The sequence below is a fragment of the Molossus molossus genome, unplaced genomic scaffold (assembly GCF_014108415.1).
Source record: "Molossus molossus isolate mMolMol1 unplaced genomic scaffold, mMolMol1.p scaffold_m16_p_20, whole genome shotgun sequence".
In the NCBI taxonomy this organism is placed as follows: Eukaryota; Metazoa; Chordata; class Mammalia; order Chiroptera; family Molossidae; genus Molossus; species Molossus molossus.
Window position 1 is genome coordinate 29,134,156 of NW_023425356.1, and position 24,897 is coordinate 29,159,052.

The 24,897-nt window shown below is 39.8% G+C and overlaps 1 protein-coding gene across 11 annotated transcripts in view; it reads right to left on the reverse strand.

Moving 5' to 3' along the window:
- Positions 1 to 1,777: 1,777 nt before the first annotated feature.
- Positions 1,778 to 24,897, reverse strand: part of LOC118637731 (SLAM family member 6-like) — a 42,656-nt gene continuing 19,536 nt past the window's right edge. For 3 of the 11 annotated variants that reach the window (XM_036273279.1, XM_036273278.1, XM_036273277.1), the window contains exons 3-9: positions 10,647 to 10,970; positions 6,736 to 6,999; positions 6,188 to 6,289; positions 5,814 to 5,846; positions 4,856 to 4,935; positions 3,290 to 3,364; positions 1,778 to 2,680 (exon numbers count right to left, since the gene is read on the reverse strand). In XM_036273279.1, the coding sequence (XP_036129172.1) occupies positions 2,660 to 2,680; positions 3,290 to 3,364; positions 4,856 to 4,935; positions 5,814 to 5,846; positions 6,188 to 6,289; positions 6,736 to 6,999; positions 10,647 to 10,970 (899 nt within the window). In that variant the 3' untranslated portion in view covers positions 1,778 to 2,659. The other 8 variants (XM_036273281.1, XM_036273280.1, XM_036273284.1 and 5 more) reach the window with 8 other exon arrangements.

Here is a 24,897-nt window from a genome sequence, read left to right on the forward strand (position 1 = left end):
TACAATAATAAATAAATAATAAATAAATAAATAAACAAACAAACAAATAAATAACAAGTGCAGGTGAGAAAAGGGAACTCCTGCACATTGTTGGTGGGACTATAAATTGGTACAGCTGCTGTGGAAAACAGTATGAGGTTTCCTTAAAAAATAGAATTTTCCGCCCTGGCCGGTTTGGCTCAGCGGTTGGAGCGTCGGCCCGCGGACCAGAGAGACCCGGGTTTGGTTCCCATTAAGGGCACGTACCTCGGTTGCAATTTGTCCCCGGCCCTGGTTGGTGGTGCGGGTGGCAGCCACTCGATGTGTCCCTTCACGTCGATGTTTCTCTCTCTCTCTCCCTCCCTCCCACTCTATCTGAACAAAAAATGGATAAATGTCCTCGGGTGAGGATAAAAAAAAAAAAAATAGAATTTTCCGGTGCCCAGTAACCACATGTGGCTGGCACTTCTCTACTGAGCAACACAGCATTTCACAGTCTTCATTTCCTCACCCTTCAGTTCTGTGTTTCTAACCTTCATTCCTGTCCTCACTATTTTCTTTTAATGGATCTCTTTATTTTTTCTTTCTTTGGTCAAATTGTACTAAATAAAATATATTAGTAATTAAAAAAAAAAGAATTTGCATATGATCTAGGAATCCCACTTCTGAATATATATATCCAAAAAAAATAAAATTCATGGATGAAACTGGAGGACATTATATTAAGTAAAATAAGCCAGACACACACACACACACACACACACACGCGCACACACACACGCATGCACACACACACACACACACACAAATACTACATGATCCTACTTATAGGAGAAATCTAAAATAGTTAAACTTACAGAAGCAAAGAGTGAATGGTGGTGACCAGGGGATAAGTGGAGGGGGAATAAAAATGGTGTTGGTCAAAGGCTATAAAATTTTAGTTATGCAAGAGAAATAAGTCCCAGAGATCTACTGTACAGCATATACCTATAGTTAACAATATTGTATTGTATACTTAAAAATTTGCTAAGAGGGTAGATGTTATGTTAAGTATTCTTATCACACACAAAAAATTACAAATTAAAAAAATAAAACATGTAGAGAAAACTTTCGGAGGTAATGGATATGTTTATAGTATTGACTGTGGTCATGATTTCACAAATATATACTTATCTACAAACTCATCAAGTTGTATGCATTAAATATGTAGTTTTTGATATGTCAGCTATACCTCAGTCAAGTGTTGTTGTTTTTTTAACACATTAAAATATCTTTAATCCCCCCTCCCAACCCCCCACCCTCCACAAACAAAATCAGAGTATTCTTCCCAGGGGAAGAAGAACATTTCTCAAAAGCTATACAAAATAAAATTTGATAATTTGAGCAGAGAAATTGTAGGAAATGATAGGAAAATAGGACTCAGGCAATATATCCTCTTTCCTTTCTTATTTTTTGAAGTTTTGTGAGAAAATCTGTCAGTGCAGGAGAATGTAATTTAATAAGAACAATAACAACAACAATAATAGCTAACATTAATTGAGCTTTTTTATGGGCTAAGCAATATGCTAAAGGCTTCAGGTACATTGTCTTATTTAATTCTCACAAAATTTTATTACATATTCATTTATTTATTTAAAATATTTGTTGAACATTTTCTATGTGGTAGATACAGTGCTAGGTTCTAGGGAAACAGTAATAAATAAGATCATTATGGTCCCTGTTCCTGGAATGCTTATGGTATAGTAAGAGAAACAGACATCAAATAGATAAAAATAAATATTTATTGACATATGGTAAATGACATAGAGGTGTGACAAATAATGGGGAGGGCACTTCAGATAGAGTGGTCTGAGAAGGTCCTTTTCAGAAGGTGACATATGCAAGCTGAGACCTAAAGAAGAAGGAGGAGCCAGGTGGGCAGAGGAAGGGCCTTAAGGCAGATGTGAATAACTCTACCACAGAGAACTATTTCCTTTAATGGAGGAGTTAAAAGATCAGGGAAGACAAATAGAGAGAGTGGTGGGAGAGTGATGATAGCTGAGGCTGAAGATGGGCCATACCATTCAGGGCCAAGAAGATGCAGTTTCATTCTGAGTACATGGGGAAAGCTTGCAGAGTTTTAAGCAGGCTGGTGAAAGATCTGATTTATATTAAAAATATTAATCTGGCTGTCTTTTGGAGAACAGAGTAGAAGGAGATAAGAGCAAAAGTTGGGGAGAGTTGTTCAGAGTTTATAGCATTTCAGGTTAGAGATGATGATGATTAGATATAGGATGGTGGTTGAAGATTTGCAAAGAAGCAGATAGGTTTAAGATATATATTTTTGGAAGTAGAGTCGAAAGGGTCTGGTGATAGAGAAGGTGAAGTTAAAGATAACTCAGGTTTCTGGTTTGAGTAATAGGGCTGATGTATCACCATCCTTCTTTTTCAGTCTGCGAGAACAAAGCTCCAAGAGCTTAGGCAGTATGTTCCATGGGATATGTCTAGTACATGATTTGAGCATGGATCCATCCGACTCCAGAGACAACACACATAACCAACACATTGTATTCTCTCCAAAATGAGTCACAATTCTGCTGCTTTCTAAAAGGAGACATGTGGTTGTCTTCTGAATCATAGTCTCTGTCAACCATAACTCCATTTATTTAGTTATCCCAGAGAAAGTCAATATCCAGGCATGTCATCTGAAGCATGTTTTGTCCTGAAGCAGATTAGAAAACGTTGTTTGGATCACAGGCTACAAATCATGTGATTCCTTAAATGTTTGACATAGGTAAGCAGACTTAAGTCTGAAGGACTGGAAGTCATAATCCTAGATATTTAATTTTAGTTTCCAGGCAGAAATCAAGTTTTGTTGTCTCTCATGGGATCAGGAGAAGATGTGTCATTTCTGAATTCTTTTGAGACCTTTCAGCAACTTAGATGATGTTACGAACAGTTTCCCTGGAAGAAATGAGTTTACTTTAATGGGAAAAAGAGGAAAATGAAGTAGGTTAATAAGAACCAGAGCCCTAGACCGACCTCCATGATTACAGAGAAGGTCTAGAGGTCGCTAGAAGGCAGATAAGGATATTGATAGCATAAGGCAGAATTACATTAAAAAACAAGTATGCTGAAAACTCAGATATGTGTGGTGATTCTAATACAAGATAATTTTTTGGATGTGTTTTGGTAATATCCTGAGACTTTCTGTATTCTACTGGTATTTATTTATCAATAAAATGCCTCTTAATGTTTATTTTATTTGAAAAGTCATAGGTCTGATGAGAGAGGTGAAAATGTAAGAACATGGGGGCAATCATGGGCTTACCTGGTTGAATTGATGAACTGTGGAGTAGATTGTGGAGAAATCACTGGTTTTCACGGGTATTGGGATTTCTGTTCTCTGTAAAAAGTAATCATACCCATTTGGCTCACACGGACAAAGAGATACACATTCAAAAAAATATATTCCCAGGGAAAGGTAGTGTGACAAAGTTCTTCATGAGGAAGGTGAGGGAATGTTTAGCAGGAGGAGCTGGAGACTAAACACCACCAGCTCTCAAACATGAGAAAGGTTAGTGGCATTTTCTGAGCCTCAAACAGAAGCACACTATAGCAAACCAGTGGGATCAAGAACCAGAAGAGAAACAGAAGGGTGATTTTCTTGGCAAGTGTGAAGAAAAGGAAACATTCTTGTCCTGAACTCTACTGTCTTTTCTTTCAGATCTTCACTGGCTATTACTGGAAGGTATTGCCTGATCCATTTTGTTCCTGTAGTTCTAACTGCCTGGTCATCAAGTCATTGGGTTCTCCTCAAGCAGGGGGAACTGGTAGAGTAGGAAAAACATCTGGTATTAAGAGTGGCTCTGCTTGGAATACAAAGTTTAGCAATAACAGCAAAAGTCCCCTTTGCTCAGAGGTTTTGACATTTAAAATAAATTAAGGAATATTTAGGGTATTATCAAAACCTTGGAAACTCTCCAAAGTATAATTTTATAGTAAAGAAAAAGTTAAATTTGCAGATTAGTTTCTTGGTTTGTTGAGAGTGATTCATCTGGTCTTCAAGAGGAAATGAGGAAGACAATAGAAATCTCTGAAGAAGTTAAGAGTTTCCCTTCATGTTCCCTCTCTTCAAGGAGCCTGCTTTGCAAACACCTGTGAGGGGCTGTATGAGGGGATCCAAGATTTCTAGCTAGACTATTCCTTCCATCCACTGGAGAATGATGAGTTCTTTGGGCTTTTTTCAGAGGACATAGAAACTGGCCTCCTAAGACGTAGAGTGTTCTTTAGAAACGTGGTTCTTGCAGATGGTGGGAATTGCTGATGCCTAACCAAAGTCATCCAGTTATGTTGCTAGAGGGGTGGGGAGAATTGAGGGCTGCTCATGCCTTTAGTGTCCTCTACTGTGGAGGAGTTGCAAATTCCTGCCCCTTTCTCCTTTTGAGAGACTGCTTTTGAGCACCCCCATTTTTCCTACATCCGGGGTGAGAAGTGCCCTGCTACTGAATTTTCTCTTTTGGAAACTCCCAAACTTAATTGAACTTGGATCCACTCAGTAAGCATTTCCTGAGTGCCATGATAAGACATAGGGGAAGAGAGAGGAAGGCATAATTTTCATCTTCAGGCAGCTGGTTAAGCTGCAGGGACCAAACTTACTAATGTATTAAGCAGTTAAAGAACAGTCTAAAGAAGGGTATGAGTAAACAGTCCATTGGGGTGAGAGTGGTTGGGGCTGGAATGGTTTCACATAGAACTCTGCAGCTCCTACAGCTGCCTTCTCCTCTCTTTAATGGTATACACCATTTGGTTTAGTCAGATGATTGTGGTGACATGTTTGTGAATAATGACTGTAAAAACAATGCTAATGATGGAGTAAAAAGCTGAAATGACTCACCATGTTTGGATGAGTGACCTGAGCATACACAGTACTCTCTGTAGAGGCTAGAGCATACTCTGAGTTCCTCGGGGTCTCCACTATAAATACAGGGAGGCACAGTCAGTTGCAGAAGCACTTTGAGTCTGCTTTCCCTGTACCTTGCCTACCCCATGGGACTTTCTAGCCCTAAAGATGCAGTTGTTGGAGATGCAGGCATTGCCCTTCCTTAGGGTTCATTCATTTTTTTTTACAGTCATTGGAATTCTAGGTTGAATAAAAAACTTCTCAGTCACATGATCTATTTCTGATCTCATCTGTTGGGGGTATATAGTCTTGAGTATCCTAAAATTTTAGAGTTTCCTGCTGAATTCACATACAAGCAAGGAAGCTCCTAGGACCAAAATAGTAGTGCATATAGAAGAGCTAGAGAACCTCACTGGCCAGCACAATGGAGCCAGATATTTTACGTACATGTAATTAAACTTTCCAGAGATCCTTAAGTTGGGTTTGATTATATTAGAGATGAGGAACTGTAGGCTCAGAAAATTTAATTGACTTGGCACAAAATTATACAGGAAGTGATTGGATAAGGAGTGATGGGGTCAGGCAGTTTGTCTTTGGGCCTTTGATACTTTAATCCTATTCTTGCCCTGGACTTGCTGGATGATAATGGACAGGCTATGAGTCCTTTCACTGGCATTTAGTTTTTCCATCAGGAGGGTGAAGAATGACCCTAATCTCATTCTAAGAAATTGTGTCAGTGACTGGTTCACATGCTTGGAAGGGACCCTGTAGGTCCCAACAGGGGACAAACTCGTGCAGTTACAGGGTCTCTTCTTGTGTCACCTAGTCCATCTGAGTAATGACATTCTGACTCCACCCTCTCTCATTATCCAGCCCTGTGACTGGACCCCATCTTCTTCAATTTGGCTTTTCCCATCAGTTTTATGATTGGGAGTTGAGTCTGGAAGCTTACCAGAACTCTGGGTTTGCTGAGTAGAAAAAGAATCTGAAAAAAAAAAAAATCAGGTAAATTGAAACTTGTGACTGAAATGAGAGAGACCTTCCAACCATCCACCCCCATTGGTGTCTCTCTAGAGGATATGGTAGGAGGGGACCAGAAAGAGAAGAGTAAGCAGGTCCTGAGGATGGGTCCTACATTTCCTAGAGGGACACATTTCTCAGGAAAATTAGCAGGTATGCGGTCTATTGGTGTTGTCCCAATGGACTAGCTGAACCAATATTTGAACCCTCCCTCTCTTTTCCTGTCTTCTAAAAGACAGGTGAAGGGAACCCCTATCTTGAAGTTTCTGAAACTTTGGAGAGGAGGCAAGCAGGAAAGAAGGAAACCTGATACTTTTTTCTTCCGAATGATTAAGCATGTGATACAGAGCAAAGGAACCAGTAGAATCCACAGGATACTAAGATATTGATTTTTTTCATCAAAAACACCTGAAAAGAAAAAAAAAAAGTTGCACTTAAGAAAAAAAAAAGTTGCGTAAGGCCCAGTGTTCTTCTCAGAACCTACACTTAACCTCTTCTAGGCCACTTTTGAGGGCAGGGTGGGTTCATCTATACACAGAAGCATGGGGGCTCTAGGCAGAATATCTGGGAGTGGGAGATGGGGCAGGGAAGAGCCTGGTATAGCCAGGAGAAGGAAATGATTCTGCCTTCTCAAGGACTTTGCTCTTGGGCTCTGGGTGTGTTGGAGGGGGCTGGGGGAGAAAGGTGAGACCTCTGGGGGTAGTGAGAGGCACAGAGCATCAGAGGGTGTCTGCCTTCTCCCAGAATCTTTGGCTGCCTCCTACTGAACTGCTGTTTTGGGAATCATGTAGGACTTGGTCATGCCACACCCCACAGCTGCTCAAGGCCCTTAGAGAGACCTAAGAGAGTGTTACCTTTGCAGAGACTTTGAGTAGACAAAGAGAAGGATGCATTGCTGACAGTGTTGTTAGCTATGCAAGTGTAGGTCTGTTCATTGGAATTCTTGGGGTTCCAAGAGATAGTGAGGTTTGCTTCCTCTAGAGTTGTGTTTCCTGGGACCTGCCACCAGAGTGATATATGGTCATTTAGATTCTCCACAGAGCAGGCCAGGTAGATCTCACAGGTCCCATTTTCAAGGAGCTGAGTGCGATTGGCCACTTGTAACTTCCTCAGTCGTCCTGAGTGCAGAGAAAAGATCTGGATTAAGAATAAACGGCTTGGCTCAGGCCTCTGTGAGAAATGTCCTTCCCTTCAATGTTTCTGTATTCCACCTGATACTCTGCTATATACTTTGTAAATAGTTTTCTTTATGTTGCCTAATTGATGGGATCAAGGTATGGGGTGAACAAATGATAAGGGACATCACTATGAGGCAGAGTAGCCAGTGTGAGAAATGAATAGTGAAACACTGAGGTTACCACCAACTAGTTGGGTGATTTGGAGCTGGTTGTTTATTTTTCCGCACTTCATTTCATTCCTGGGGTCTTTTCTATCTGTTATTTTCTGCGTCTTGTGTAAAAACAATTTGAAGACTAAGCTGGAGGGCCAGCCCTACCTTAGCCAGGTCAAAAACCAGAACCAGGCATAAGAGCCCTGTTTCCTCCATAATCAGAATTCCCTAGCTGGAGTGGAAGATGGAAGCTTATCTTCCCTGGGGAACCATATTTCCCACAAATCTACAGGAACCCTGGTCCTCATTATATCTAATGTTGGCTCAAATAGTGACAAAGAGACTCTGAAGTAGAGTGTCTGCAAGACAGAAGGAGACATGTTGAGAACCAAAAAATTAGGGAAGAAAGAAGCAGAGAAACTGAGAGGGCAAGCTAGTTATTCTGGGCAGCAAAGAAGTGCAATATATCCAAGCATTTGAGGAAACATTTACTGCAGAAATTTCTGATAGCAAAGACCAGAAAATACTGGCTAGTGAGATGTCAGTAGTTATGGATCAATGGGGACATAAGAAAAATACAGAAAAGATCATTGACCTAGACTTGGCTTAAGGTGATCCAGTAAACAACAGAATGACTCCAACTGTCTGATTAGAAGAGACAGAGGAATGAATGCTTTAAGTTTAATTAACTGAGTAGGACTGGTGGAACCTATCTTGCCAGAATGGAGCTTTTATATAACATCAAGCATGTTGGATTTGGAGTAGGAACCTAGGTTAGAATCATTATTTTGTTATTTACTGGCTACATGACCATAAATACATTGTTACTTGCTTTAAGCCTCTGTAGAACTGGGCAATAATACCTACTTCTTAGATAATTATGATGATTAAATGAGATAGCGCCTAGCACAGCAATGGCAAATATTTGGCATGAATGTCACATTTTCCTCAGACTTCATAGCTAACCTCAAAAAGCTATCTTATTACATATTACTTTTTTTCCACTTGATGAGTATTTAACTTCCTACTTGACATTTCCACTTAGAAATAATGTGTATCTCAAACTCAATATGTTAAAAAGAATCCCTGCTTTTCTCTCTAAAATCTGCTACATCTGCAGCCTCCCCACCTTAGTCAATAACAACTTCATCCAATAGCCAAGAATATCCAGAATCCAACCACTTCTCACTATTTCCTTGGCTACCATCCTGGTCTAAGCCAGCATCATCTCTTGCATGAATTGTTGCAGTGGCTTCCACCTTTGTTCCTTACCATCTGTTTTGCAACAGAGCAGCCAAGGGATCTTTAAAGCAAGTAAGTCAAATTATATTACTTCTCTTTAAAACCCTCTGGTGGTTCTCAATTTCACTGAGATTTAGAAGCCAAAGACCTTATGCTGGCTCTCAGAGCCTTACTAAATCTCATTTCCTGTTACTCTCTCCCCACTCTGCTTCTTGATGTTCCTTGAATATGCCAGGTACAAGAGAGTGCATGTACTAGATGTTCTTCATCCAGATGTAGTCATGGCTTACTCCCTCGCCTCTAACAGGTCTTGGCTCAAATGTCATCTTCCCAATGAAGCTTAGTATGACCATTCTAAATAAAATTGATCCCTGCTCCCTGTTGACACTATTGATACTCCTTATGCTGTTCTAATCTCTCTTTTCTCCACAGCATTCATGGCTTTCTTACATGTGTCACCATTTGTTTATACATTACATGCATTATTACCTCCTCTTATTCCCCACACAGAACGTCAACTCCATGAAGGCAGGGATCTTTGTCTGTTTTATTCACTGATATATTTGAAGTGCCTAAAACAGTTACTTGTACATCGTTCATAGTCAACAAATATCGTTGACTCAATGAATAAACTTAACATGGCTTCAACATCTTTCTTAACAATGAACTCTAGGCAGTTACTCCCAATTAATTGATCTTGGCCTGCAAGATAAAATCCTTTCCATCTCTAGCCTGGTGCCTGAAGTAATTGGTCAATGTTTTTTAAAAAACCTACATAGTTTATACCTTGAAACTTCTTTGTACTATTGTAAAACATGTTGGTGTATATGCCTTTGAAGGAGAGGTACTTTATATATATATGTATATTTACTTTATTGATTTTTAGAGAGAGAGAAAGGGAGAGGGAGAGAGAGAGAGAGAGAGAGAGAGAGAGAGAGAGAGAGAGAGAGAGAGAAACATCGATGAGAGAGAACATTGGCCGCAGGAGAGATACTTTAAAAGAGCCTGAGAAGGGATGGACATTGAGCCCTAGGAGTGTCGTTGTTGAAGAAGTCATGCTTGGTCTTCTGAATGGTGGCAGAAGAATGTTGTCTCTACAAGCCTGGCATGAGGTCTGTTATCAGACTTTCCACTAGATGTGTCTCTTCCCTCCAGGGTCCTAGCACTGCCTTGATGATCACTGATTACCCCGAGTGATTCTGCCTGTAGTGGGTTGAATGCTAAACACCTCCTCCCAAAGATATTCTAGTTCCCAGAATCTTATTTGGAAATAAGTTCTTTGCAGATGTAACTGAATTAGATGAGATGATTCTGGATTATCTATCTGGGTAGGCCCTAAATCCAATAAGTGGCTTTATAAGAGAAAAGCAGAAAGATATTTGAGATCGACAGAAGAGGAGAAAGCACAGGGAAGAGAAAGAGGTAATGTGACCATGGTTACTCTGGGAAGATAAGCATTCCTGTCATTCATGGCGTCACTGATTGCTAGAAGGATTTTTTTTTTCTGACATTGACTCAAACTGTGTCATTATAGTTTTCATAATTTTATGTTGAGGACATGAGCTGTCTGGGGAAAATATTGTTTTGTCAATTATTCAAACTTGATAGAAAAGACATTTCTCTTTTTAAGCTCGTCCTTATAGAACATGCTTTACATAGATCACTGTTCTGTATGTTGACTACTGGGTCAGATGAGCCTGTGTGTAAAGGGAGGCATTGTACCAGCTAGTTACATGGGAAGCTCTTCCACTTACTATTTCTGTGATTGCAGAGGGTGTTGCTGTAACTGATGCTGTGCCTCAGGGGTAAAAATAGTACCTACTTCATGGAGATTTTATGAGGATTACATGAGAAATGCATGTAACGCACATGGCAATGAAATCATAGATATTTCACTTCCATTACTTCCTCTACATTTGTAGTTGCAAGGGACCATTTTATAGTGTGAGGGGGAGTGAGGTGATTTTGGGCTGGGAGTCACAAGACTTAGGTTCTAGTCTCAGCTCTGTCAACTAACTGGCTGAGCGAGGCTACTGAGTTGCTTTACATCTGGACCTCATTCTGGCTCCAAATGCCACACTTTTTTTTTTTTTTTTTTACCACTAGGCTACAGCACCTATTTGCAGTCATATAGAATTAGAATATGTAATATTTCTTAGTCTATACATAACTAAACCCCAAGCTTTGACTCACTGAAGATCTCCAGACTGTAATTGGAAATCTCGCTGGAGGTCGTTGTGGTTATCTGGGCACGATAAGGTCCGCTGTCTGCCATTGTCAGGTTGTTGATCTGCAAGGAGTAGGACTGGGTGACATTCAGTCGATCTTCCCGCTGTGGATCAGTCACCTGGATTTTTTTTTCCTCTGTCAGTATGAAAATGATAGATGTTCCATCATGAAGCCAGGTGATGGAGCGGCTCTGCTTTCCTTCAGGAAACTTCAGGGGAAGAATAACCGACTCCCCAAGCACCCCTGTCACCAGCAATGTGGTTGTGCTGGTTTCTGAAACTGTGTTCCCTGTAAACACAGAAGGGAAACTGCTATGACTCCCCTGCACTCTTCCCTGTAACTCTGCTGATCTATTACAGCTCTCTACTGAAGCCCAGAGAAAGGATGAAGAGGAAAAAGCTTAGGAAAACTGTTGAAATGAACTATCAGAAAGTCTCCACCCCAGAAAAGGGGACTCTAGTGCACTGCTGGTGGGAATGCAGACTGGTGCAGCCACTGTGGAAAACAATATGGTGTTACCTCAAAAAATTAAAAATTGAACTGCCATTTGACCCAGTGATCCCACTTCTAGGAATATATCCTAAGAAGCCTGAAACACCAATCAGAAAGAATATATGTACCCCATGTTTATAGCAGCACTATTTACAGTAGCTAATATCTGGAAACAGCCCAAGTGTCTATCAGTAGATGAATGGATAAAAAAGCAGTGGTACATATACACAATGGAGTACTAGGCAGCTGTAAGAAAGAAAGATCTCTTATCCTTTGAGACTACATGGAGGGACCTGGAAAGTATCATCCTAAATGAAACAAGCCAAACAGCGAAAGACAAGTTTCATATGATTTCACTTATTGGTGGAATATAATGAACATAACAGTCTGAGGAATGGGGTAGTCCCAGAGACGTGGAAGTGGGGTACAGACTGACAATCGCCAGAAGAGGGGGAGGTGGGGGAGAGATAAACCACAGAACTTATATGCATGTGTGCATGAACAGTGGACATGGACAACGAACTGGGGAAAGGGCAGGGAGGGAGGGGGAAGGGGGAATCAGTGGGGGAAAAGGGAGAAACATCTGTAACAAAAATTAATTAATAAAAAAAAAATAATAAAAAAAGAAAGTCTCCACCCCAACAAAATGTCTGGCACTCTTGGTTAATGGGCAGTTGGCCCAGATGATCCTGGCCCAGGTTGCTCTCTCACACTGGCTGGTTACTCTGGGTCATACACACTATCTGACCCCAGCCTCTGAGTTCTTTCTCTGGGCATGAGGTGGAGGGGGACAGGGAACTACATCAACTCCCTGCCACAGACTCCAAAACCACAAGTATTTGTTGATAATGTATAATTAAAGCTCAACATTTACTGATTACCTACCATGTGGACTTGTTAGAGGACTAATAATTAGAATTTACAGTTCTTTTTATACATTACTTCATTTGATGCTGACAACAATTTCTCTGAGTAGGTAGGATGGATGTTATTATCTCCATTTGTAGATAAAGAAACTGAGGCACAAGAGTAGTTAACTAGGAGTTTTCCCAGGGAACTCAACTACTTTTTTTTTTTTTAATCCTCACCCGAGGACATTTTTCCATTTTTTGTTCAGATAGAGTGGGAAGGAGAGAGAGAGAGAAACATCAATGTGAAAGGGACCCATCGAGTGGTTGTCACCTACACGACCCAACCAAGGTTGGGGACAAACTGCAACTGAGGTACATGCCCTTAGCGGGAACCGAACCCAGGTCTCTCTGGACCACAAACCGATGCTCTGACTGCTGAGCCAAACCGGCCAGGGCAGGAACTCAACTACTTTGACTGCAATTACTTTGTGCTCTTTTTGGGATACAAGAAGTATCTTCTAAAATAGATTACAGTCTAGTAGAAGAGATAAACATAAAAGTAATAAATATTATTTCAAAGGAACATATAATGGCCATATTCTCTAGAGCTTATCTCAGAGAACATTGAAGCAAAAAGAGGTGAAATAGTCACAAAGATTTTTAAAGATGCTTCCTTAGCATCCTTTGCCAAATACTTAGCACCTATTACACACTTTTATAGCCCTCTGTTTACTTGTTTGTCTAACCAATCATGCTTTAATTATCTTTGTATTTCAGCACTGTGCCCAACACAAAGTAGTATCTGTTTGAATGAATCAATCAATAAATAACTATAAGCATGACCTCAACCTTCTTGAGATCTCTTAATTCTAAGGAGAGGATCTGAGTGGGAGAGGAACTATCTCTTGGAATCCTGACACTCAGCTCCATTGTGAGCTCCTTCTTTCCTGAATTGTCATTTGGAAGCCAGGCACACTAACATTGCCATCATCAATACCACCTCCTTACCACATCTTTCCCATCAGCACTTTGACATGCTGTTATTTGTCATCTTGACCCTTCTTCCATCTTGAAACCACATGAGTAAACATCACAAGCAAAATCTTGAGGGAAAAAAAGCTATCAGATACAAATAGAATATAATGGTATGATTCCATTTATTTAAAGTAAAAAAACAGGCAAAACAAATCTATGCTGTTAGAAATCAAAATAGTCGATACCTTTGAAGAGGAGGAAGAGATGGCAAGAAGGAAGGAGCATAAAGGGGGGATTTTGGAGTGCTCATAATGTTCTACTTCTTGACCTGTGTCTGTATACACATATGTATTTATTTTATAGTATTTCATCAAGCTGACACTAGATTTGTAGTTTTCTCTCTGTATGTTAAATTTTATTAAAATAACAACAAAAACCAAACCAAAACAAAATAATGGCAATGACCTATACAAACCAAAATGGTTTTTTTTTTTTTTCTTCCTTCTACCTAATTTCCCATAACTGTTCCCTATGTTCACTTTTCTCAAACTATGCTGGCTTTGCTATTCCTTGAGATGTCCAGGGTTGGTACATTTGCAATTCTCTCAGCCTGGGATTGTGCTTCTCCCAGGCGTCCGTGTGTCTCACTCTTCTGTCTCCATAGGTCTTTAATGCACATATTCCTTCTCGGAGAGGCCTTCTGTGTCCACTCTTCTTTCATCACCAGCCCTTACCTTTATACACTCAGCTGCCTTTGAATTTGTTTTTCTCCATCATACTTCCTATCTAGTATACTTTATAATTTGTATATTTGGTTTTTTAAAATTCTTTTTTCCTTCCACTAGAGAGTAAAATCCATGAAAGCAAACATTTTTGTTTGTCTTATCCATTATTGTGAACACCTATGAACAGTGCTTGGCACACAGTAAGTATTCAATGCATAGTTGTTGAGTAAATGGACAGAGTTTCATCCCTTCTTTTGAAGGTTCTTTGTCTAAGATATTAGGTACCAATTCCTTTTTTGTAAGGAGTCAAGGACTCCTGAAAACTGTTCCTCCCTCATCTAACATATTCTTTTAAGGTTCCTCTTTTTCTATAGATTGCAATTATTTGTTTATTTAAAAAGTTATTCTAGTATTTACTCAGTTGTATGCCAATTTAGTGAGTAAAGTTTTAGAAATTATGGAATTCAGACTGTATTTACTAGATTCCTTTTATATACCAGTTTCTGGGCTGAAGACTGGGAATACAAGTATGAATAAGACATATTGGTCCTCTGGGCTAAGCATGAGGTAGAGGAGTCTGATTAGTAGATAATAGTTATGGTGCGGTGAGTTAGGCCTTGACTGATCTAGGATAGAGCTTGCCTCCACATTGCCCACAAACCACTAATTTTACCCTGTGCACTCAATATCAAGTACTTCTTTCTCTTTGTTAAAATTTTGAGATTGTTTTCTTTTCCATTCCATAATGTTGATGGTAGGAATTATGTTTGTTATTTCTGTATTCTTAGCATCTAGTACAATTTCTAGCTCAATAAATATTGATCTGATAGAGGTATGTGCTCCATGAGAGCACACACAGTGAGAATGATGGTCAGGGAGAGTTGAGGGTTGTCAGGAAACACTTTACAGATGAGAAAACATTGTAGCAGGGTTTTGAATAAAAACAAGAGGTTTTCCATTGTTTGATTATTTGTGATTCTTCCAAGAATGCCCTACTTCTTCTTTGTTGAGTTATTTTCTTAGTCTGAAATACTCTTCCCCACCTTTTCCAAGAGGTGAACTCCTATTGATCCTTCAAGGATGAGCTCAAATATCTGTTTTCCTCTGCTTATATTTGTGGGAGGTTTGTATTGGTAAAGGATGATAAGAAAGGAGTTTGTAGTGGGAGAATAGGAGAAGTGGGTAGAGGAGGAGAAGACCATGATAGACTAGTTCTCTTTAGGTCTAAGGGTAAAAAAGATTTGAGCCACTGTGCTTAAAGAAGGTAAAGGTCAGAAGTTACTGTAAATGTTCAAAAGCTCCTCTGTGAGTCTTTGGACACAAGGATAGCTGCTTTGGGATGGGACACAGGTGATGTGGTGTGGCCCAGAGGACATAAGAAGACCTTTTACTTTCCCTGAAATTAGGTCTGGGAATGTCCTGGTGCCAGGATCCTTATCATAGATGTTGATGTTATCCAAGTAAGCAGGCCATTGATGTTTACTCTAAGTGGCTCTCCTGGCAGCAGGTATGAAGGACAAGAAACAGAAGAGGAGATTACGAATTGGGAAGATGCCTTATGACTGCATCTTGAGGCTGCTTAGGTGGCCCATAGGAAGCATCCCTTTGGAGACCCTTATAAGTCACTGGGAGACCTCTTGGGGCATGAAGGTGGTGCAGAGGTCCTGCTCATTTTCTGATGAAGATGCCAATTCAGCAGACATTTGGGGTATGTTTTATTCATTGGATGATGTGCTTCTGGGAACATAAATAATGTCTTAGATCTTTATGGTCCCAGAACCTGACCCAAGGGACTCAGTGAATGCTAATCAGACTGAGATTAGAATGTAGTGTCTTAAATGATTACTGAATAATTTTTGAAAGGTATTACAAAGCTTGGAGCATTTTTTAAAATTGGGAAGGTATAAAGAAAACAGTGTTTTAGAAAGGAGAAGAGAAAGGTCGGACTGAGTTGATTTTGAAAACCAGAGAAAAGTCAGAGAAACTTTTGGATTTCTAACCTAGGGGACTGGTTTAGGCCTGTCCATAAGAAAGAGGGACATAGTAGGCTGTTTCAGCTCAGCATGAAACAAGTTCAGAAGGATGGTTGGGGCTGATTTTTTAAAGAGATTTAATAGAGAAAGGAAGAAAAACAGGGCAGAATTGTGAAAATGAAAGTACAACATACCAAAACTTAAAGGACACAATGAAAAATAATGTTCAGAGAGAAAATTATAGCTGTAAATGTCTACATTAAAAAAAAAAGCTACGTCTCAAACCAATAACCTAACTTTGTACTCTAGGGACCTAGAAAAAGAAGAACAAAATAAACCCAAAGCCCCAAAGAAAATACCAAAGATCAGGCAAAAATAACCAAAACAGAGAATAGAAAACAAGTAGGGAAATCAACAAAACCAAAATTTGGTTCTTTTAAAAGATTAACAAATTCGACATTCAGTTAGTAGATTAATTAGGAAAAAATAGAGAATACTAAAATTACTAAATTAGAAATGAAAGCGTGAACATTACTGTAGACCTTCTAGAAATAAAAAAGGATTATAAGAGAATACTATGAATTAGAAAAATTCCTAGAAAGAAATTACCAAGACTGACTTTAGAATAAATAGAAAATCTGAGAGGATTTGTATCAAGTAAAGAGATTAAATCAGTAATCAACTATTTACTGGTAAAGAAAAGCCCAGGACCAAATGGCTACACTGGTGAATTCTACCAACTATTTAAAGAATATTAACACCACTGCTTCTCACACTCTTCCCAAAAACATAAGAGAAGAAAACACTTTCTAATTCATCCTGTGAGGTTAGCATCACCAAAGTCAAAGACATCTCCCCTCTCCCCCAAAAGCAAACTACTGACCAATATCCCTTATGAATATTGATGTAAAAATCCTCAACAAAATACCAACAAACTTAATCCAAGAGCACTGTAAAAGGATTATACATCATGACCAAGTGGAATTTATCCCAGGAATGCAAGAGTGGTTCAACATATGAAAAACAATCAATGCAACATATCACATTAATATAATTAAAGAAAAGAGACATGCAGTCACCCCAATCAATATAGAAAAAGTATTTAACAAAATCCCAAACCACTTCACACTTAAGAATCTAGGATTAGCAGGGAACTTCTTTACCTTGATAAAAGTCATTTTGAAAGCCCACAGCTAACATTCTACTCAAGGATGAAAGACTGAAGGCCTTCCACAAAAATCAGGAACAAGATAACAGTGCCTGCTTCCACCACTCTCTTCAACATTGTACTGGAAATTCTAGCTAGAGCAATTAGGCAGAAAAAAAAAAGTTGTCTTAATTGAAAAGGAAGAAGTGAAATTATTCTTATCTTATAGATAGAAAATCCTAAGGAATTCACACACAAAAAATCACCAGAGCTAATGAATGAATTAGCAAAGTTGAAGAATAGAAGATCAATATACAAAAATAAATTGTAGCCCTACACACTAGCAATGAACAGTCTGAAAAGGAAATTAAAATAATTCCATTTAGCCCTGGCCGGTTTGGCTCAGCAGTTAGAGTGTCAACCTGCGGTCCAGAGAGACCCGGGTTTGGTTCCTGCTAAGAGCTCGTACCTTGGTTGCGGTTTGTTCATGGCCCTGGTTGGGTCATGCGGGTGGCAACCACTCGATGTGTCCCTTTCATGTTGATGTTTCTCTCTCGCTGTCTCTCTCCCACTCTATCTGAACAAAAAAATGGAAAAATGTCCTCGGGTGAGGATAAAAATAAATAAATAAATAAATAAAAACTTAAAAAATAATAATTTCATTTACAATAGCATACAAAAGAATAGCATATCTAGGAATAATTTAACCAAGGAGATTCAAGATTTTACACTAAAAAGTATAAAACATTTCTAAAAGAAATTAAAGAAAAAATAAATGTAAAACATCCTATGTTTATGGATCAGAAGACTTAATATTAAGATAGCAACACTACCCAAAGCAATCTACAGAGCAATGCAATCTCTAATAAAATTCCAATGATACTTATTAATTTTTTTTCAGAAATGGAGAAGACAATTCTCAAATTTATATGGAATTTTAAGGGGCCCCAAATAGCCAAAGCAATACTGAAAAAGAAAAACGAAATGGGAGAACTCATACTTCCTGACTTCAAAATTTTTTTAATCCTCACCTGAAGATACTTTTACACTTATCTTCAGACAGAGTGGGAGGGGGGGAGAAACAGAGAGAGAGAGAGAGAGAGAGAGAGAGAGAGAGAGAGAGAGAAGACACATCTATTGGCTGCCACCCGCATGACCCCAACTGGGGCCAGGGATGAACCGCAACAGAGGTATGTGCCCTTGACCAGAATCAAACCCAGGACTCTTTGGGTGGCCAACATTCTCACCATTGAGCCAACTGGCCAGAGCTTAACTTCAAAATTTATACAGCTACAGTAATCAAAATGGTGTGGTGCTGACTATAAGGATAGATATATAGATATCTATGTGGAATTGAACTGAGAGTCCGTAAATAAACCCATTGTTTATGGACAATGAATATTTGGCAACAGTGGCAAGATCATTAAATGGGGAAAGAAGTTGCTTCAACAAATGGTGCTGGGACAACTAGATTATCTACATGCAAGAGAGTGAAGTTGAACCCACTAACTCACCACTAAACAAAAATTTAAAATCTTTTAATGACCTAAATATGAGAGCTAAAATTATAAAACTCTTTGAAAAAAACATGGGTTTAAATTTTTATGTCCTTGGATTTGGCAATAGATTTTTAGATATGACACCAAAAGCATGAGCAACAACAACAAAAAAATAGATAAATTGGACTTCATAAAAATTAAAAAAATCATTTGTTCATCAAAGGACATTATCAAAAAAATGAAAAGAAAACAGAATGGGAGAAAATATTTGTAAATCATATATCTAAAAAGGTATTAGTATTCAGATTATTTAAAGAACTCTTATAATTTAACAACAAAAAGTCAAAAAAATCTAATTTAAAATGAGCAAAGGCCTTGAACAGACATTTCTCCAAAGAAGGTATAAATTCAAATGGCCAATAAACCCATGTAAAGATGCTCAACATTATTAGTCATTAGGGAAATGCAAATAAAAAACACAATGGGATACCTTTACATCTACTAAAATGGTAGTAATGATAATAATTAGAAAATAGTTGGTAAGGATATGGAGAAATTAGAACCCTTATACAACGCTGGTAGAAATATAAACTGGTACAACACCTTGGAAAACTAATGATTCCTCAAAAAATTAGGCATAGAATTATCACGTGATCTAGTAATTCCTTTCCTAGGTATATACCCAGAAGAATTGAAAGCAGGTACTCAAACAAATACTTGTACACAAATCTTCATAACAGTACTATTCACATAAGTGAAATGGTGGAAACAGTACAAATTTCCATTAATAGATGAATGGATAAATAAAATGTAGTAATATATACAATTGAATATTATTCAGCAATAAAAAGGAATGAATTACTGATGGATGATGTAACATGAATGAACTCCAAAAGCACTGTACTAAGTTAAAGAAGTAAGCTACAAAAGGTCACATATTGTATGATTTTATTTATACAAAATATCAAGAATAGGTAAACTAATAGAGACAGAAAGTAGACTGGTATTTCTGGAGTCCTGGGAGGAAAGAGAAATGTGGAGTGATTGCTTAATGGTAAAAAGGTTTCCTTTTGCGATGATGTAAATGTTTTGGAGTGATGTAAGTTGTGGAGGCACAACATTGTGAATTTGCTAAATGCTGCTAAATTGTACACTTTAAAATTATCATTTTGTTTTTTGAATTTCATTTTAATGAAAAACAAAGAAAGAAAAAGAGTCTGAGTGTGGATAGAGACACAGCTGAAGCTCAATGTGGATGAAAACTGTAAGGCATGGAAGGCTGGAGGTCAGAGTGGTACAAATGGCAGATTCTGAGAGGCAGAAAGACAGCTGTACTTGAGGATAATGACAAAATGTAAAACAACCCTCCACCTGTGGTGAGCAAGAATAAACATTAGAAAGCACAAATAGTTGGCCCACTGATCTCACTACTCGGAATATATCCTAAAAAGTCAGAAACACCAATCAGAAAGAATTTATGTACCCCTATGTTCTTAGCAGCGCTATTTGCAGTAGCTAAGATCAGGAAACAGACCAAGTGTCTATCAGTAGATGAGTAGTTTAAAAAAGCTGTGGTACATATACACAATAAAATACTATGCAGCTATAAGAAAGAAAGATCTACTAACTTTTGAGACCACATAGAGGGACCTGCTAAGTGAAATAAACCAGTCAGAGAAAGACAAATATCAATCTCACTTGTTTGTGGAATATAAGGAACACAATTAAGCTGTTAAACAAAATAGATCCAGAGACATGAAAGTAGGGAACAGACTGACTAAACTCAAAGGAAAGAGGGGGGGGGGGGGAGTGGAAATAGAAAAACCTAAGAATATGCACATAGGCATAACCAATGGACACTGATAACAATGTGGTGAAGGCACTCTGGAGTGGGAGGGGGGTGGGAAGTAGGGATGGGTTTTTCAATGTGAAAGGGAATAGGGAGGAACATTTGTAATAGTACTTTCAACAATAAAGATATATATATATAAAAAAGGTGGGAAGCCAGGGCCTGAGAGGGACTGGTGTGATCCAGCTGCCCACCTGTGGGACCTGTGGGGTGCTGGTGCACCAGAGAGGCTGGTGCAACCCAGCAGGGACTATGCGATCCAGTTACCTGTGGGGTGCTGAAGCACCAGAGAGGCCTGTGCAACCCAGCAGGGACTATACCATCCAGTTACCTGTGGGACCTGTGGAGTGCTGAAGCACCAGAAAGGCCTGTGTGACCCAGCAGCCCATAAGATAGGCATAGAGCTGGGTCCCCAAAGGGATTGTGCAATCCAGTTACCTGCAGAACCTGCAGGGTGCAGAAGCACCACAGAGGCCTGTGCGACCCAGCTGTGCACAAGATAGGCATAGAGGATGTGAAAATGGAGGTGGAGTGAATGGAAGCTACACAGAGATCTCCCAGGACCAAATGGGAATTACAACTAAAATAAAGACAAATCCTCAGAAAAAAGCAACAGAAAAGCAGCAGGAAAGGACCCTATGACCAGGGACACTGGTAGGATCTGCAGAGGTGCAAGAAGATGGCGGGCTGGGAACCCATGGACATCAGCAGTCTTAGCTGTGAGCAGTGCCCTTGGGGAATAAAGACCAAGCCTGCTCAACAGCGCAGTGAGCCAGGACAGAGCACTAAAATAGCCACAGCCACTCTCCTGGGGGTTATGACAGAGGGAGGGCAGACTGGACTAGAACTCTGTGGGGACACCCAGGATTTGCTGGGTTGTGGCTACAAAGGACAGTGGCCAGTGTGCTCCTTCCAAGAGCTGTGGGGAAAAGCAGCAGCCCCTCCCCTCCTCAGAGATTCAGCCTTTCCCAGGTGAGGCAAAGATGTGAACCGAGGCTCATTAATAACCAGCCTCTATCCCACCATCTGGAAATCCTCCTATGCAGAACACAAGGGCTACATTCCAAGGCACTGAGTAACTGAGACTACTAGCCACCAGAAAAAAGCTAGAGCATAACTGAACCTTTCATGGGCTTGCAAATCTACCCAGAAAAGTAAGACTTGACAGTGGTGTTTAATGTGGGCCCACCCAGGCTCATCCAAACACAGTAGAGGGAGACACAAACAACAGAACACCACCACCCACAGGGAAAATTTGGCAGGCTCCAAAACCCACTTAGATAGACAAAATGGTGAAACCAAGAAACAAATCCCAAATGAAAGAACAAGAGAGCTCTATCGAATATGAGATCAATGAAAAGCAGCTAAGCAAATTATCAGAGGTACAGTTCAGGGCCATGATCTTGAGGAAGCTCAACAGCATGAGTAAGGACATTAGCACCATGAGTAAAGATATAGAAACATTGAAAATCAACCAAGTGGAAATGAAGAATGACTTAGCAGAAATTAAGAACACGTCGGAAGGACTAACTAGCAAGAGTAGGAAGCTGAGGACCATATCAGTGAATTAGAAGACGGGTAGAAAAAAAAACAACCAATCAGAAAACCAAAAGGAAAAAAAAATTAAAAAACAAGAAGACAGCCTGGCTGGTTTGGCTCAGCGGTTAGAGCATCAGCCTGTGGTCAAGAGAGAGCCGGGTTTGGTTCCTGCTAAGGGCATGTTTCTCCACGGCCCTGGTTGGGTCTTGCGGTTGGCAGCCACTTGATGTGTCCCTTTCACATTAATGTTTCTCTCTTTCTCTCTTCCTCTCTCTCCCTCCTGCTCTGTCTGAACAAAAAATGGAAAAATGTTCTCGGGGGAATATGGAAAAAAAAAAAAAACAAACAAGAGAAAATTAAGAAAACAAAAACAAAAAATAGGAAGACAGCTTAAGAGAACTGTGGGCCAACTGGAAAGGTAATAACATTCACATCACAAGAGTCCCCAAAGAGGAAGAAAATGGGCTAGGATTAGAGAATATATTTGAAGAAATAGTTATAGAAAACTTTCCTAACTTGGTGAAGGAAGAAGCCATTCAAGTTCAAGAAGCACAGAGAGCCCCAAGTAAGAAGAATCCAAACAGGCCCACACCAAGACACATAGTAATTAAATGCCAAAAATTAAAGACAGAGAGAGAATCCTAAAGGCAGCAAGAGATAAGCAACAGGTTACCTACAAAGGAAACCCCATAAGGCTCTCAGCTGACTTCTCAACAGAAACACTACAGGCCAGAAGGGAGTGGCATGAAGTAATCAAGGTCATGAAAAACAAGAATCTGAATCCAAGACTACTCTATCCAGCATGGCTATCCTTCAAAATAGAAGGTCATATAAATAGCTTTCCAGACAAAAAAAGGCTAAGGGAATATATTGACACCAAACCAGCACTGCAAGATATGCTAAAAGGACTGCTGTAATTAGCAGGAGAAATAGGAAGAAAAATAGAACCACACTAAACAAATATGGCAATAAATAAATGCATATCAATTATCACCTTAAATGTGAATGGTTTGAATGCTCTGGTAAAAAGACACAGAGTAGGAGGCAGGAAAAATGGTGGCGGAGTGAACGGAAGCTACAAAGACCGTCTCCCAGAACCAAACTGGAATTACAACTATAACAGACAAATCAACGGGAAAAACCAACAGAAAAGCAGCTTGCGAGGACCATATAACGAGGGACACTGACTCCATCCTGGTAGGCTTGCGAAGGCCTGAGACGGGGGCTGGGAGCCCACTGTCGGCTGCTCGGCAGCGGCCTTAGCTGGGAGCAGTGGCCTTAGCTGGGAGCAGCGCCCTCGGGTTACATTCCCAGGCGGCTCCACAACGAAGAGCCGGGACAGAGGCTGAAACAGCCACAGCCACAGCCACTCACCTTGGGCTCTGGCAGAGGGAGGGCAGACTGGACTGGAGCTGTGTCGGGACATTCGGGATCTGGAGGGTGCTCAGAGCTTTGGCTGAGTGTAGCAACTCAGGACGGTGGCCACATTGCTCCTTCCCAGGGCTCTGAGAGAGGCAGCAACCCCTCCCTCGGAGATCCAACCCCACCCTGTGGGCCATTGAAGTGCTAATTGAGGCTCACTAACAACCAGCATCTGCCCCACCCTCGGGAAATCCCCTTGTGCTAAGCACAAGAGGGAGCTTTTCAATCAAGTGACAACCCAAAACTCATCAAGTAACCTAGACTGCTAGCCTCCAGGCAAAAAGCTAGAGGATAACAGTACCTTTCCTGGGCTGGCAACTTTAACCAGGAAAGTAAGACTTGACAGTGGTGTTCAACATGGGTCCTCCCTCACTCCTCTAAACACAGGAGAGGGAGCCACAAACAGCAGAACACCAACACCCACAGGGAAAACTTGACAGGCTCCAAAGCCCACAGTGATAGCCAAAATGGTGAAACACAGAAACAGAAGCCAAATGAAAGAGCAAGAGACCTCCACCGAAGATGAGATCAATGTGGAGCAATTAGGCATGTTAACAGAGCTAGAATTCAGAGCCATGATCTTGAGGAAGCTGAACAGCATGAGTAAGGACATAGAGACACTGAAAATAAGCCAATTGGAAATTAAAAACCAACAAGAAGAGATAAAAAATGACATATCAGAAATGAAAAAGACATTGGAAGGTTTAAAAAGCAGAGTAGAGGAAGCTGAGGACTGGATCAGTGAATTAGAATACAGGGTAGAAAAAATCAACCAATCAGAAAAACAAAAGGAAAAAAACGATTAAAAAACAGGAAGACAGCTTAAGAGAACTATGGGACAACTGGAAACGTAATAATATTCGCATCATAGGAGTCCCCGAAGAAGAAGAAAATGAGCAAGGGATAGAGAATATATTCAAAAAAATAGTGACAGAAAACTTCCCTAATTTGGTGAAGGAAGAAGGCATTCAAGTTCAAGAAGCACAGAGAGTCCCAAGTAAGAAGAACCCAAACAGGCCCACACCAAGACACATAGTAATTCAAATGCCACAAATTAAAGACAAAGAGAGAATCCTAAAAGCAGCAAGAGAGAAGCAACAGGTTACCTACAAAGGGAACCCCATAAGGCTCTCAGCTGACTTCTCACAAGAAACACTACAGGCCAGAAGAGAATGGCATGAAGTAATCAAAGTCATGAAAAACAAGAATCTGAATCCAAGACTACTCTACCCAGCAAGGCTATCATTCAAAATAGAAGATCAAATAGAGAGCTTCCCAGACAAAAAAAGGCTAAGGGAATACATTAGCACCAAACCAGCACTGCAAGAAATGTTAAAAGGACTGCTGTAATTAGCAGTAGAAATGGGAAGAAAAATAGAACCACACTAAACAAAAATAGCAATAAATAAGTACATATCAATAATCACCTTAAACGTAAAGGGATTGAATGCCCCCATAAAAAGACACAGAGTAGCTGATTGGATAAGAAAGCATGACTCATCTATATGTTGTTTATAAGAGACCCACCTCTCAACAAAAGACTCACATAGGTTGAAAGTGAAGGGATGGAAAAAATTTTTCCAAGCAAATGGAAACTAAAAAAAAGCTGGGGTAGCAATTCTCATATCTGATAAAATAGATTTCAAAATGAAGACCATAATTAGAGACAAAGACGGCCACTACATAATATTGAAAGGATCTATCCAACAGGAAGATATAACCTTGATAAACATATATGCACCC